This window comes from Lissotriton vulgaris, chromosome 5, assembly GCF_964263255.1.
Source record: "Lissotriton vulgaris chromosome 5, aLisVul1.2, whole genome shotgun sequence".
NCBI classification, from domain to species: Eukaryota; Metazoa; Chordata; class Amphibia; order Caudata; family Salamandridae; genus Lissotriton; species Lissotriton vulgaris.
The window spans coordinates 227,611,203-227,626,571 of record NC_141693.1 but is presented as its reverse complement, the minus strand read 5'-3'; the positions used below and the strand labels follow the sequence as shown (position 1 = coordinate 227,626,571).

At 43.7% G+C, this 15,369-nt stretch overlaps 1 protein-coding gene across 6 annotated transcripts in view; it reads left to right on the top strand.

Moving 5' to 3' along the window:
• The window catches only part of LOC147710549 (uncharacterized), a 493,247-nt gene that overhangs the window by 377,038 nt on the left and 100,840 nt on the right, over positions 1-15,369 (top strand). For 5 of the 6 annotated variants that reach the window (XM_086921210.1, XM_086921214.1, XM_086921211.1 and 2 more), the window contains 3 exons: positions 444-656; positions 950-1,027; positions 1,629-1,907. The exons of the other annotated variant lie outside the window; for it this stretch is intronic. In XM_086921210.1, the coding sequence (XP_086777336.1) occupies positions 444-656; positions 950-1,027; positions 1,629-1,907 (570 nt within the window). The remainder of the gene's footprint in view (positions 1-443; positions 657-949; positions 1,028-1,628; positions 1,908-15,369) is intronic. 6 annotated transcript variants of the gene reach the window in all.

Sequence of the window (15,369 nt, the reverse complement as noted above, 5' to 3'; positions counted from 1 at the left end):
TTTTATTTTTGAGAGATCGGCCTTATCTACTATGAATGGAAGTGGCTTATCAAAAGTCCACAAACAGCTGGAAGTTTTAATTATCTTCCAGTTTGTTCAAGTTTAAATGCAACGTTTGGTAGTTTTTTTTCTAAAAGGTCCGAAGATGGAAAAGACTGAAAGAGTTTATTTCTATTGCTTATTTGTCAAAAGACATTTCAACGGGATTCCATTATTTATCATGGCAGAGACTTTCCTAAGTTTGACTAGGATGCTAAACAGTTCCCTCTATGATTTAAAAACATTTATTAGTTCTCCAGTACTCTACCTTTAGTATATTAAAATATCTATCCTATTCCCTCTTTTGTTCTGGCTTTGGTGTTAACTGCTTTTGAAATTTGTGTAATAGCGGAACTTTCCTATGAAGCCACTCCGCTTGTTTTTTTCTATTTGTTTCAATGAAGAATTTAACCAGTTTGAGAGTGACTTTCTTGAGGCTCATAACACCTACCGGAAGCAACATGGCGCACCTCCACTCCAACTTAGCCGGAAGCTCTGCCGTTCTGCACAAGAATGGGCCGATAAACTAAAAACCATCCGAGCACTTCAGCACAGTGGGACTGAGGATGGCGAGAACCTCTTCTACAAGTACAGCTCCAGTGCCAGGGAAATGCCAGGTAAGGACACCATCCCGCTCCTGACAATGTGTGTGGCAACCAAGTAATTTAGCAGAAAAATGGGATCAGAATGTAAAACCAGTAATGAGAAAGTGATCAACTGAATGGAGAGAAATAAAAATAAGTGAGGGAGGGGCAGTATAAAATGAGGAGGTGATACAGGGTAATGAGAAAGAGATACATGTGGCTAATAGCAGATCCAGGCTCCACTAGACAATTGGCTAAGATATCAACATCTAGGAGTTGTCACATTTGCATTGATTGTAATAAGATTTTTTCGATATATTGTACAGGAAGAGAGCCAGTGGATTCGTGGTACAGTGAAATCAAGAACTATGATTTTGGACGTCCGGGTTTCAAGAGTAACACAGGTGAGAAATTTGGGGAACTTCATGAATTCTGTCAAAAAAACACAGGTAATTGCACTGTCATGCTCTATGCCGTAACACATGAAATACGTGGCGGAGCAGGAAATGCTTCAGACCTGTGCTGTATTTAGCAAGTCTGGAACTATATTAGCCCCTTCGCTGCGGGGGTAATTGCGCCGCTCTGCTGGGGGGGAGGGGGGCGCGCTCAGCGCCCCCATGCTCATGACGAGCTCAGCTCGTGATGAGGCACGGCGCTACTGTGCTCATGACTAGCTGAGCTCATCACAGGTGCACCGGCTCCCGTGGAACGCTCAGCACAGCAGGGAATTCTCCCCGCACCTGAGCGTTCCATGGCCCATGACGAGCTGAGCTAGTCATGAGCACCGGAGCGGGGTTTTCAGAGTGAGACTGGAGACTCACCAAGCCTTACGTATATCCTTAAATATAGGAGACTTCCCAACTGTCTCTGAAAGTAGATGGAGTCAGATTTACTGGCTTCTTGAGAAACCTCCATGTTTCCTTCTACCTGTGGTTTAGTAATGGAGTATTTTTCAACATTACTGGGATTAGGGACTTACATCTGTTTCTACCTGTTAATTCATAGGTCACTTCACACAGGTAGTATGGAAGGACTCTAAGGAGGTTGGCGTTGGAATAGCAACCGATGGCAGAGGTCTCCATTTTGTGGTAGGACAGTACAGTCCTGCGGGCAACATCACCAATTCTGGCTACTTTGAGAAGAATGTTCTACCACCAGGGACGTCATCTTCTGCTGCTATCGGAAATGGCGGCAAATGGAATTCGCCAGGTCCTGCCCAAGAGTGCGATCAGTCCCGGCCCAGGATTGAACGAGTAAAATCCGCTGCTCCTGGTGGAGGACGGGGTAAGTGATGTTCTGTAAAACATTAATATCCTTTTTACGTCCTATGTTACATCTTGCCTACTATAAGGTCGAACTATTCCCTTCGAATCAACTACCCTTGCACCTTGGGAATACATTTTAACATCTATGTTGTTGATCTCTTATCTCTATAATCCTGTCTAAAATTTTGCTTTTCATTACTGAATTACAACATTTATTTTTGCGTATCTGTATGTAGTTATTTGATACCACTTAATTAATTCTTCACTGACTTTTTTTGTAGCTACACCTAGCTGACACATAGAAGTGGAGACTTTCTGCACTTCAACATCAGCAACAGCTCCCAAAATTGTGGCCTTCCTGTGCAAGTCAATTACTGGTCTGCTATGCAAATTCTGCCATTACATCCCTTCCCCAAAAATGAGCTTGGAGGGATCATTTGAGACCATAGACCTTCACTACATTCTAAATTTCCTCAGCAATTATTTCTTTTTATTTGAAAACTCAAAATCATGACATTTGCCATGATGTCCTTAAAAATTACTTAAATGGTAGGATCGAACTTGTAATTACAAGAATAGGATTATGCAAGTGGATTTTACTTAGCGGTAAAGCTTCCTAGTAAGTACGGAGTGCTGTTTAATGGAAGAGGCTTAATACTGTGGAGGAGGGACATAAGTACATATACCAATATTGCAAGAGGATTCTCTCAGATCATATTGATAACAGAGATGCAGTGGATGTTGTTGCCCATTAGAAAACCTGCATCCAATACAAAATACACAAGTAGAAACATCACACCTGTCACTCCACACATTTTCAGTGTACTTTTTACGGCTTTTGATAGATGATTTAATATGTATTTACATTGTTGTGTATTGGGCATGGCATGAATTCAACATGTAACACAGATACATAATTTTTTTTTTTTAAATCTGTTTTATTGAAACTCTTGGTACACAAGTACAGTTCGTTAGGTACATAATTCAAAGGGGAATCAACAGTCGGAGTGGTTCGTACAGTATCAAAGCAAATACAGTCGATGGTTGAAGGTCCAATAATTGCACATATATATAGAAATCACCACTTATCGCCTCACGGGTGGACACTGCATGCGTCTGACCATTAATTCCTTTGTCTTGTGTCGATGTGTCTCGCAGTGTCGTTCCCGTCAGGACATCCAATTTTGCCCACCCAGATGGGTAGCTTGGTGACCAGCCGTCCCCCCGGTGTTCGCAGCCTATTGGTCGGTAGGGAAGTGTGGTGACTCCCTACTGTATGAATAGTCATCCAGGCCCGACTCCGGGTGGCATGTACGAGTACTGTGGACGACCAGATTGGTCAAACACAGATACATAATATGCATGTGTTGGAAGTAGAGATGTACTGAAGACACAGGACACAGCTGAAGCAAGTACAACTCATTTATTGGTCATCCACTCTCCTCACTGGAGAACACCTCAACATTCTATAGTAAGCTTCACAGTGGGAGAATCCAACAAGGGTCAAGGAGAAGGGGTGGATGGAATGTACCAACCCAGGTTCTAACACATCTCCCTTCCTTACAAAGAGTTCCCACCTGGCATGCCAAAAGGTTACAGGTTCACATAAACAAAAACTAGTAGGCTTCTAGGGGGATAAAAGTAATTCCTGTAGGGAAAAGGTTATGGCAGTACTTTCACAATGTTGTCGCAACTCCACCATTGACCATTTTCAAACTGAACAACATTTTTTAACACTTTGACAATCTTGCTGGGAGAATAGAACTTGCTGATGTCAGTTCCCAATTTAGTGTTCCTTCTGGCTTGCGCCATGTCTCCCACTTCCCACCTTTGAAACTTCACACCATGTTTCTTGTCATACCATTGTTTGTATACAGTTTGGTGTTGTTTGACCTTCTCTCCTGCCTCCTCCCTGTCCACATTCCTGACTTCTCCCCCATTTAACCAACAGGGGTTAAACTTGGTACTAGGCTCCCTCCCGCGCAGGGACACAAAAGGAGAGACCCCAGTTACTCTATTGGGCGACGTGTGGTAGGCCCACAAGCATTCCCTCAAACAATCCTCAACATCATGTCCATTTATGGTGGCCAGCTGGATATTTTCTTTGATAACTCTATTCGCCCTTTCCACCATGCCATTGGCTTTGGGGCAATAAAGCGCTGTGGTCTCATGTCTGATGCCAGACATTTCCAGAAAATTCTGCATTTCTTTGGAGGTGAATTGTACCCCGTTGTCGGTAACTAAGGTGGAGGGGATGCCCTCTTCACAAAACACATCCTTTAGGAAATGGATCACTGCTCTGGTGTTGATGTTATGCACAAATTTTTTCTTCACCCAGTGGGAGGTATAATCTATCAGAACCAACATGAACCTCTTTTGCACCCCAAGGTTTTGCATGGGTCCAATAATGTCTAATTCTAACTTGTACAAGGCTACCCCCAATGAGAGGTAGACTCCCCAGTGCACTGCGTGAAACAAAGGTCTAAAGATTTAAAACGCACTTTATATGAAAGTTCAATCCACCAGGTTCACTGATTCTTTGTCTTTTAATGCATATACATTATACTCCATGTATAAGTCATCATGATCCAAACGTTGGTAATGTATAACATCAACAAAATTACAATCCGAAATTCATAGATCCCAATGCATTTCGGGCTGAAACATAGCCCTTCCTCAGGGGATAGCTCTACAAACAAAAGAAATACCATCATAAGGTCTGGTTCAAGTTTCAATTGTTGGTTACTCAAAAAGTAAAAATACTAAATCCATCAAGCATTCAGGGTAAAACGGTACATGAAACAACTGAACTTCCCATAGTGCGTGTGCCAGGTAGGAAAAACGTGAGGAAAATGATAAGGGGAAGAAAACTTACATCCAAGATTTATAGTGCTAATAATAGCCTCGTGACAACAGTGCAACAACGCGGTGAACCACCGCCAAAATCCCATACTCACAGCTAGCGGTGTAAACAAATGCATGTGGAAAGTGTTTAAGGACCCATTACGGTGAAAGAGAAACGGAACAACGGTGCACCCAGGCTAAGTGGCGCGCGGTTCAGACAAATGGACCGAAAATGTGTGCCCAATAAGATAAAACAGTCCCCACCACGAGGTACTTACAGCAAGCGCTGTCAACGCTATCACAAGTTCAACATCGAGGACCACGATACAAACGCGCCCAGTGTGGAGCCGGTATACACAGCATTAGTAAACATAAAAGATGGACTGTGGGACATTCAGGTGTAGGCGCCATCTTGGAATGGTAAACAACACACAACAACATTGAAAGTAAATCCTGGCAAGAGTATCCACAAAAATTAAAGACAGAATGAGGTGAAAAATAAAACGCAAGCTGGAAGCAATGTAAGACAAAAAGATAGACAGGAGAAAAAGCAACACAATGATAGATTGACAAACAGATTCGGAGTAACAAACAAGAACACGTCAAAATAATTCACAGATCACACAGAAATTCCATGCGATCATTGAGCCCGTGCGGCTGCATGGTCGCCATGTACCGGATCCAAAAGTTCTCCCTCTTCAGTAAAGTTTTTTTGTTGTCATGTGTCACTGGTACTTGTTCCAGAATGAGATATTTCAACTGTGCAACTGTGTGGTTCTGGTCTAGAAAGTGTGCAGCAACAGTAGATTTTACATTGCCTGTCCTTATGTTGCTCTTGTGTTCCAACAAGCGTGTCCTGATTTTCCGTTCAGTGTGTCCAACGTAACACTTGCCACAAGGACACTTCAGTAGATAGATGACATTCATGGAGTTGCACGTGGCATTCACACGCAGTTTTATTGGGTAACCCTTCATGGGGTGGCTGACAACATTCCCCAATATGCAATTGTGACAGTTACTGCAGTTATGACAAGGGCGAAGGCCCTTGTAGGTCACTGGTTGATGTTCAGATTTGGGTTTGCATAGCATTTCTTTCAGGTTTCTTCCCCTTGTATAAGCAAACATGGGTTGTTTTGCGAAGGCTCCCTGAAAATCAGGTTCCAAGCTCAGTAATGTCCTGTGTTTGGAGATGATATTTTTGAATTGTTTGCTCAAAACCGTGTACTTGGATACTACTACCATTCGGGTGTTTTCAGATCTAGTACGAACCTGTAGTAGTTCTTCACGAGTTATGTTCCCACACCGGGTGACAGCCTTTTGAAGAGTTTGTGGCGGGTAGCCACGAGCCTTGAACCTCTCAACCATGTTGTTCATTTCAGCTTGGCAGGTCTCATCAGATGTAACGATGCGTTTGACACGCATCAACTGGGACAAAGGTAAGTTCTGTTTCAACCCAAAATGATGAAAACTTTGGTAGTGTAACATTGAGTTACGATCCGTGGGTTTTCGGAAAATGGTGGTGGTCACTATGCCTGCATGTCTTTCCACCTTCACATCAAGAAAATGAATGCTTGATCTATCAAAGTTCCAAGTGAACTGTATGCGCTCATTGATTTGATTCCATGTATTCAAAAAATCCAAGAGAGCTTGTTCAGTGCCAGACCATAACAAAAAAATATCATCAATGAATCTTAAGTACAGTTTCCCACAATTGATCCAGGTAGTCTGATTCAATATGTGAGATTCCTCAAAAGATTTCATAAAGGTATTAGCGTACGACGGCGCCGTACAATTGCCCATGGCCGTCCCGCAAAGCTGATGGAACCATTTATCGGATACCGTGAAGTAACTATGGTACAAGGTGAAGACCAATAGTTCCATCAACAGTACCTGTAAATCAGAGTCAAGATTAGAATGGGAAAGTTCATGTTCAACAGCCATTAAACCCAAGTCGTGGGGTATAGAAGTGTATAGCGAACATACGTCCACCGTACATAATATCAGATCTTGATCTTCTAGCATGCCAACGGCTTGTTGTAACTTGATCAAAAAGTCTGTTGTGTCTTTGACATGAGATCTTGTATTCAACACGAACGGCTGGAGATATTTATCTAGAAACTTCCCAGTATTCTCATGGATGCTCCCTCTAGTTGAGACAATGGGTCTCATGGGTGGTCTGGAGGGGTGCTTGTGCACCTTGGGCAACGCTATATAAAACTTTCAAAATAAATAAATAAATAAATGTACAACACAGGTGGTTTAGGGTTAATCGGTGTGAGATAACGCCATGCTCTGTCATTGATGGTGCCGTTATCGAATGCCTGACCGATGATTTTCACCAAGATAGAAGCAAACTCGTTGGTCGGATCAGAAGGTAAAGGAGCATATGTGTTGAGGTCAGATGTGTGTATCTCAATTTGTTCCGCATAATACGTCGCATCCATGATCACCAGGGCGCCGCCCTTGTCAGCAGTTTGGCAAACTATTGAGGAGTTGTTAGCAATCTTCTGAATGATGTTTTTTTCAGCTTTAGTTAAGTTCTCACGTTTCACCTTGGATTGAAAAGGTAGTTTCGCAATTTCACATTTCACTAGATTTTCAAACGTGTCTATTATTTTGTGACTGACGGGAGCCATGAAGGTACTGTGGGGACGTAGTCCTCTCAACATGTCATCGTCTCGTGAAGGGGTAGTGATTACATTTTGAAAATAGTGTCTCAAACGTACATTGCGTAGAAGTTTAAAGATGCTCACTTCAAGTTCCAAAGTGTTAGTTCTAGTAGTGGGAACGAATGATTGCCCTTTTTGTAGTACACGAACTTCTTCCTCATTTAGCTGGGTGGAAGAAATGTTAATAACCAAATTCTCGAGATCACTCATTTGCGTCTGTTGCCCCTCTTTGTTTTGGCCTGTTCTTTCTGTTCTAACTTGTTCCATGGCTTGGTTGGGACCTCCACTGGAGACAAAGGTGACTTGTGTACTACTCTAGTTTTGTCGCTTTTAGCACATGCTCCACACTCTTTTACAGTTTCTTCCGTCATGTTGTCCATCTTAGGAAACCAAAAGTTCGTTCTTATTCTTCCTTTCGTAGCGCTTCGCCCAAGGTGACCTTAATGCGCCAGGTCTATCACTCTCTTCCGTAATCCCTTGGGTGGAATTACTCTGTTATTACGGTAGACCTTTCCTTCAATGACACTCAATTCATTCCGTACCTCCCAGAACCCTTCCAGTTCTGCTACAACATCTCTCTTGTTTTTAGGCCATCCTTTCTTTATCTGCTCCACTAGTACCTTAAGTTCACTGTCTTCTTTCATACTCTCTTCCCACTCCTTCTCTGTGATGGCAGGAAAATCCATCATCATTATGGGGCTGTCCAGTGCTTCCTCAGGACCCTCCTCTTCCGGTAACGGTGACCTCGACAAGAAATCAGCGATGATATTTTCCTTGCCCGGCACATGCTCAATTTTGAAACTATAATGTTCTAATCCCAAGATCCACCTGCTAGTGCGAGGGGTGCAGTTCTCCAAACCTTTCACAGAGAACACGTACATGAGGGGCTTGTGACCCGCCGGTATAGTGAACCTCACGCCCCATAGAAAAAACTTGAAATGCCTGACCGCCCAAAAACACGCCAGGGCTTCTCGTTCTATTACAGAGTAGTTTTTCTCTGGTGGGGAAAGGCTCCTGGACGCATAGGCAATCCCTTTTTCTTCACTTCCATCCTTCTGGACTAGGGTGGCCCCCAATCCGTAGTTCGATGCATCTGTTGCCAGGATGGTTCTCTTGGTTGGATCGAACGTACCTAGTGCAGGTGAGTTGATTAGATCTTCCTTCAAGGTGTTGGCAACAGCTTCCTGCTCCTCACTCCACACAAATTCTTTGTCCTTTTTTAACATTTCTCTCATGGGCTCACACTTAGTCGCAAAATTTTCCACGTACTTTGACATGTACTCCATGAGTCCCAAAAAGGATTTGAGTTCTTCTTTGTTGCGCGGACCAGGCGCTTCCTTCACTGCGCGGATCAAACTACCTTTAGGTCTGAACCCCTGTTCCGTGATGGAATGGCCCAGGTACTCGACTTGCTTCACTCTGCACTTTTCTTTTTTTACAGTTAGGCCTGCATCCATGAGTTTTTTGAAAACTTGCCTTAGTACCTTGCCGTGTTCTTCTGAGTCTTTACCGTACACCAAGATGTCATCTTGGAAGCACATGGTGTGTTCCACTCCCTCGAGGATCTTCTGCATGACTCTCTGAAAAATGGCTGCCGCAGACGCAAGGCCAAACAGCATTCTTTTGAACATAAAGGCTCCAAACGGCGTAATAAACGCTGTGAGGGGCCTCGAGTCTGGATGTAATTCGATCTGGTGGTACGCCATGGATAGATCTACTACACTAAAATATTTTGCAGGGCCCATCGTGCTTAACATCTCGTTTATGACTGGCAAAGGGTGTCTCTCCCCCCAGATGCAGTCATTTAAACTGCGCAAATCCACACAGAGGCGGATGCCATCACCACTGGATTTGGCCGCGAGAACAATTGGGGCCAACCACTCAGAGCATTTAACCGGTTGAATAATGTCCAAGTCGCACAACTTGCGCAGTTCATTTTCTAGAGGCTCCTTCAGTTTGAGGGGCACTGTGCGCAACCCGTGCACTACTGGTTTGGCATTTTGTTTTAGCTTGATCCTATGTTGGAAGTTGTGCAGGCACTCTAGTTCCTCTTTGAACAGCTGGTTGAATTCCTCGCAGATCTTATTACTCCCCAGGAACTTATCAGTAAGCAACACCTGTTCTGCACTATTGGGGTCCAGAATAATCCCCAACTCCTTTTGATGAACCCATCCCAAAAGGTTTGAACCAGACTTGACCACATATATAGTTCCATGTGTTTTCCTATCTTTAAATTGTAGCCGCACCTCCTTCATCCCCAGTAGGGGTATACTGCCGCTATTGTATCCTGAAGGTGAGATATCCGGGTTCTTTAGATCGCTAATCTTATTTTCCCCCATGGACACATAGTCATCTCTATTTATCAAGGTGAACGGAGAACAGGAATCAGCAAACATTTCAATGCGTTCATCGTCAATTAATACTTCACATTTAGGATATATGGAATTAACAGTGTCATCAACATCTTTCACCTGCAAAATAAGCTTTTCCATTTTTTGTTCAATGCATTTCACTTCCCTATTAGCACCTCTTTCAGTACCTCTTTCATTCTCTCTAGGGTGTAATTCCCCATCGCGGCACACCCTGGCAAAATGCCCCCTTCTGTTGCATTTCTTGCAGGTGACATATCTGGCTGGGCATTGGAAAAAAGTGGCAAAATGGTTGTGGGGGAGTAATTCTTAACAGGTTATCTACCTGGGCTAAAGAAAACAAAATCCTTTCACCCATACAATACGGGTTTAGACCAGATCACTCGACCATCACGCAGTGTCTGAACCTATACCTTATTCTAAGCAAGTACACATTGGCGAGACAAGGCACTGTCTATATGGCCTTCATGGACCTGTCGTCCGCTTTCGACTGCGTAGACAGAAGCCTATTATGGGCCACCTTGCTGAGAATGGGTGTAGAGAGGAATCTTGTCAATTTCCTCGCTGATCTGCATACAGACACAAGGGCGAACGTCCGTTACTCTCAAGACCTCAAGGTAACGGATGAATTTAAAATAAATCGGGGTGTCCGACAAGGTTGTATCTTGGCCCCTTTTTTATTTAACCTGTATATTAATGAACTGGAGGAATCTCTCTTACTTGTAGAAGCAGATTACCCCTTAGTCGAGCGCAAAGGGGTACCTGTCTTACTCTACACCGACGATGCTGTTCTTATTTCTAGAACAGCAATCGGCCTCCAGAAACTTTTAAACTCCTTCCACAAATTTATGGAGTCACGTGGTTTAAGTATAAATAACTCCAAGTCCTTCGTTATGAAGGCAGGTAAGGGCATTCTGAAACCTGGTCATTTCAGTATAAACGGGGAAAAAATTCCATCAACCAACTCCTTCTCTTACCTCGGGGTCCTGATAGATCACAAGTTATCATGGGGCCCAGCAGTCTCCAAAAAGAAGGGAGAAACTACAAGGGTCAATGCGGCCATCCTCGGCTTTGCAAAAAAAATCGGCAATTGCCCGTTGGCCGCATTGCTTAAATTGTACCAGGCAAAAAGCGTTGCTGTTGCCTGTTATGGGAGTGAGCTCTGGGGCTATCGCAAGGCTAAAGACCTAGAGGTCGCAGAAAATAACTTCCTAAAAAAGATCTTAAGACTGCCTAGGGGTATTGGGAATTACTCAGTACACGAGGAGCTGGGGGTCCCCTTCCTAGGTGACAGAATAGCAGTAAGCCCAGTCACATGTTGGCTGAAATGTTGGCTAAACAATGAAATTCCATTAACACATGCCCTACTGAAAGAAGCTCTACAGCTAGATGGGAGATTTAAGGTACCGTGGGTAAAGTACATAAAGGACAGCCTAACGGCAATTGGCCGACATGATTTGTTTTATGCCCCAAATACAATTAGAAAATCTGATGTGAACCTGGTCAAGAATGCCATAGTTTTGTTAAGATGTACCGACAGAGAAGAGGCTGAGATACAGAAGGTCAGTGTTAGGAAACATCTATTGTTAAAAACATGCTTGCAAATAGAACCTTACCTGACATGGCCTATGTCCAGCTATGAACGGTTTCTTCTAACAAGGTTCCGCTTTGACCTTTATCACCTTCTACTGGCATTCCCAAGTGGTGCACAGCGGGGCGAAGTGTTGCCAGCTTGTGGCTGCGACGGAAAGTCTCCTCAAGATCTGGCACACTTCCTTTTTATTTGCCCTTACTACTCCACCCCACGGAAATTATACCTTAAACCGTGTCTTAAAAAAATGAGCTTCACACAAATTAAACCTGCACTTTATCACTTACAATTACTGAATATTGACTGTACTTTGTTTATTTGTAATTTTTAAAAAAAAGCCATCTGCTTTAGGAAAAGCATGGACGGCTAACCATGCTGTAAAATTGTGCTGGTGATTTTTAAGTCTACAGTTATTTATATTTTTAACCATATACTGCCCATGCTTTATTGTCTGATATATTGTACTGTCTACTGTGTCATTAATTGCCTTTGAAAATGAATTGTGTGTAACCGTTTTTAATTGTGTGTTTTTAAAATGAACTTTTATGATTGTAAAATCTACAATCGAATAAAGATTATGAATTGGTTGTTACTGCCACACCGGTAACACTTCGGACCTTTCTCTCTGTGCTCTACCTTAGTACTGGCATTTTCCCTAAACTTCATCTTGTATACCTCGACTCTCTCCTCTGCATCATTTATGGTAGCTACTATCTCTCCCTCAGGTTTCATTTCCTTAACACATCTTGCTGTATGTTCCACTGACTTCGCTATATCAACAGCTTCCTTTAGCCCTGGATTCTTGGCTAACAATTTCTCCTAGATGCGTGGATTATTAGTACACCTTACCAATTGATCTCTTATTAAGGAGTCAGTGAGATCCCCAAATTCGCAAAGCTGAGTCAATCCCCACAATACTGCAATATAATTTAGTACAGACTCCTGTTTTCCCTGACATCTTTTAAAGAACTTATGACGCTCCAGGACCACATTTATTCTGTCCCCAAAATGCTTCTCTAATTTTTCCATGGTCTGCACAAACACATCCACCTCCCCCACTGCATTCTCATCACGCTCTGGTACAGGTAGGTTCTCATATACTTTACGCCCTTGCACACCCAAATTGTGTAACAGGATATGCTGTTTCCTTATAGAGTTAAACCTCTGTCCCCCAATCGCTATAAGATAGGACTCAAAAAGCTTCACCCATTCTTTCCAGGTTATCTCGGGTTCCCCTATGTCATTTAGGAAGGGTGGGGTTGGTTCATGCTTGCTGCTGCCATAGTGAACTGCGAAAATAGACAAAAATCCTTGCCACAACAGGGGAAAAGGCAGAGCAGAACACTAAGGAAATGTCATGCGTTTCCTTCCTCACACAGGATCACCACTCGAACAGAACACAGGAAAGCTGAACACAGTTTGACCCTCTGAAAGCAGGGCGGAAAGCTCAGTCAAAGCAAACGCAGACAGTGTAGATCACACTGAAATCCCTTTCCTCAGCCTTCTCCTGTGGAAATCTTGCAGGTTAAATTGGCAAGTCACAAAAAGTTACCTCAGTATGTACTGGCAGAAAATCACACAGGTGTGGGCGCCTCGCCACCTCGACTCTTTGAACCCGGCCCTCAATGCAGGGTGCACCGGTATGGCACACTCACGGACACTACCTCATAAAACGCTACCTGACAGGCAACGCTGCTGGGCCCCGATTGTTGTTCCGTCTTAAGACTTCTGACAAGAAAAGGCGGGCTGTTGTGCTCTGAGGCGTCGCTGACATGAAACACTGCTCACGATGCTTCCCGTTTCCTCAAACAAGACGCAGGCGCTGGAAGGAAACACTGCTGGGCCCCGGATGCACTTGATCACGGTGACTCACACAAGGTAGGCGGGCTAGTACCCTCTGAGGCGTCGCAAGGCTGAGACACTGCTCGCGGATACAAATCCCTCACACAGCGTCTGTCCGCACTCTGCCAAAGGAGTGAACGCTATCAAAGCGCCGCAATTGTCCAGATGTACACACCCTCACAGGCTCACGGTAAGGCTTAAAAACGCTAGATGGGGTGGGAAACACCTTGGTAGGGATCACCGCCTGGACACTGTAGTGGACCAATGGATTTATGTGCCACGCGGACAGCTGTTCACACAGCCCTCTTCAACACAGGTACGCCTTAAGACAGGGTGATATCAGGGCATACGCATGGACACCACACCTGCTCCTATAAAAGCTGTTCAGAGGGGGCCCCACCCTCGCGTTTTCTTCTAGCTCAAAACATACAGGAAACACAGGGAAAGTCAATTCCATCCGCAGCTTCTTCTCGATCCACTCCAGGGATAGACCGTTTCCTCGTTAGCCACAAGCCTTACTTCGATTTCTTCATTACTTCCGTGTGGAGAGAGCACACAAAGGGGAAATGACCACCACTGTCCCCTGCACAGTTTCCGTCGCCAGTGTTGGAAGTAGAGATGTACTGAAGACACAGGACACAGCTGAAGCAAGTACAACTCATTTATTGGTCATCCACTCTCCTCACTGGAGAACACCTCAACATTCTATAGTAAGCTTCACAGTGGGAGAATCCAACAAGGGTCAAGGAGAAGGGGTGGATGGAATGTACCAACCCAGGTTCTAACAGGATGGTACTCCTAGTCTCAAGATTAGGTTATGCAATATTAGCACATCTTTCTCCTGTGGTCTTTCTTACCTTCCCCCCTGAAGAATTTATAACGGTCTGTTTGGGTGGTGTATTCTTGGAACAAATAAGAGTTGTTTTGTGGCCTCTGTTGAAAATAAAGCAATGGCTGTTAAACAACTCATTCTGGGCTCCAATTGTTTCACTGGGCTCTATCCTTCAATTGCCCTGAGTCCTTTTGTTGCCCCATCTTAGTTACTCCGTGGCCTTGAAGATCGGATATTGAGAAGGAAATGGATGAGCTCTCATATCCAGTGACTACCGTGTTGGTTCCCTAAACAAGAGGGCTAACTTTAACCCTCTGTTCTTTGATAGGGACCTCTCCTACTCTTTTGTTGTATACTTGTTCTGACCACGAGCTGAGTGGCTAGAAGTCTGCCCAGATTCCTGGGTATCCAGTCATTGTGTTAGATGCTAAAGCATGGGGAAAAGTTGGGCTTTTGAATTCTTTGATGCATGTCAGGTAAGGTCTGGATATACCTAACAATTTTGTGAAACTGAGGAGATAACTCATAATGGCAAGTTTTGTTGAATTGGCTCCAACCATGCTTGCTCCATGGCCGTAAAGCAAAATTTATTTATTTTTAATATTTATAGAGCGCTGCATATACCCTTGGGCGTCTTGGCGCTGAATGGAGGTCTGGTTTCTTAAATCTCAGGTATGTGCCACTGTTCCCCATGCAGGAACCCAACTACAGTGGAGCATCTTAGTGACAACCAAATGCTCAGTGTGTTTTAATTGTGCTAGTGGCAGAGTAGTAAGCTGTTTACTGGCAGACACAGAAGAGGCCTCTGCCACCTTACTTTTATTTCAGTATCTGGGCCCCAGAGAATGTTGAGGGATCTGTTCCCTGACGAGGTTGGAGAGATGCTGCCTATATTTCTCATATGTTTGCTCTAATTGTGTCTGGAATGGGTTTGAAGTTCAGTGCCTTCAAAATGAGGAAGCCTTTGTGGGTGAAATAAGCTGGGGTGACATTTCTTTCCAGGGGTGACATATTAACTCTATTAGGATGGTGAGATCAGGAAATTTACCTCAACGGGTCTTGTAATACTTTCTACACCAACAATGAGAACTACCATTGCTTTCCAGTGCTAAATATTGATTCAACGTATGCCTGTGTGTGTAATACCTTCACCATACTAAATAATATATCTAGATTACTTGAAAAAGTGGAGTTTTAGTTATCTACTAAGCTCCCATATCACCATGCTATGTAAACCATACCAACTCCATATAAAGACATCAGTTGAAATTATGTTGTGACTTAAAACTAAAACCTAAACACTACTGAAATTTGCCAGTAGTGGTTAGGTATAG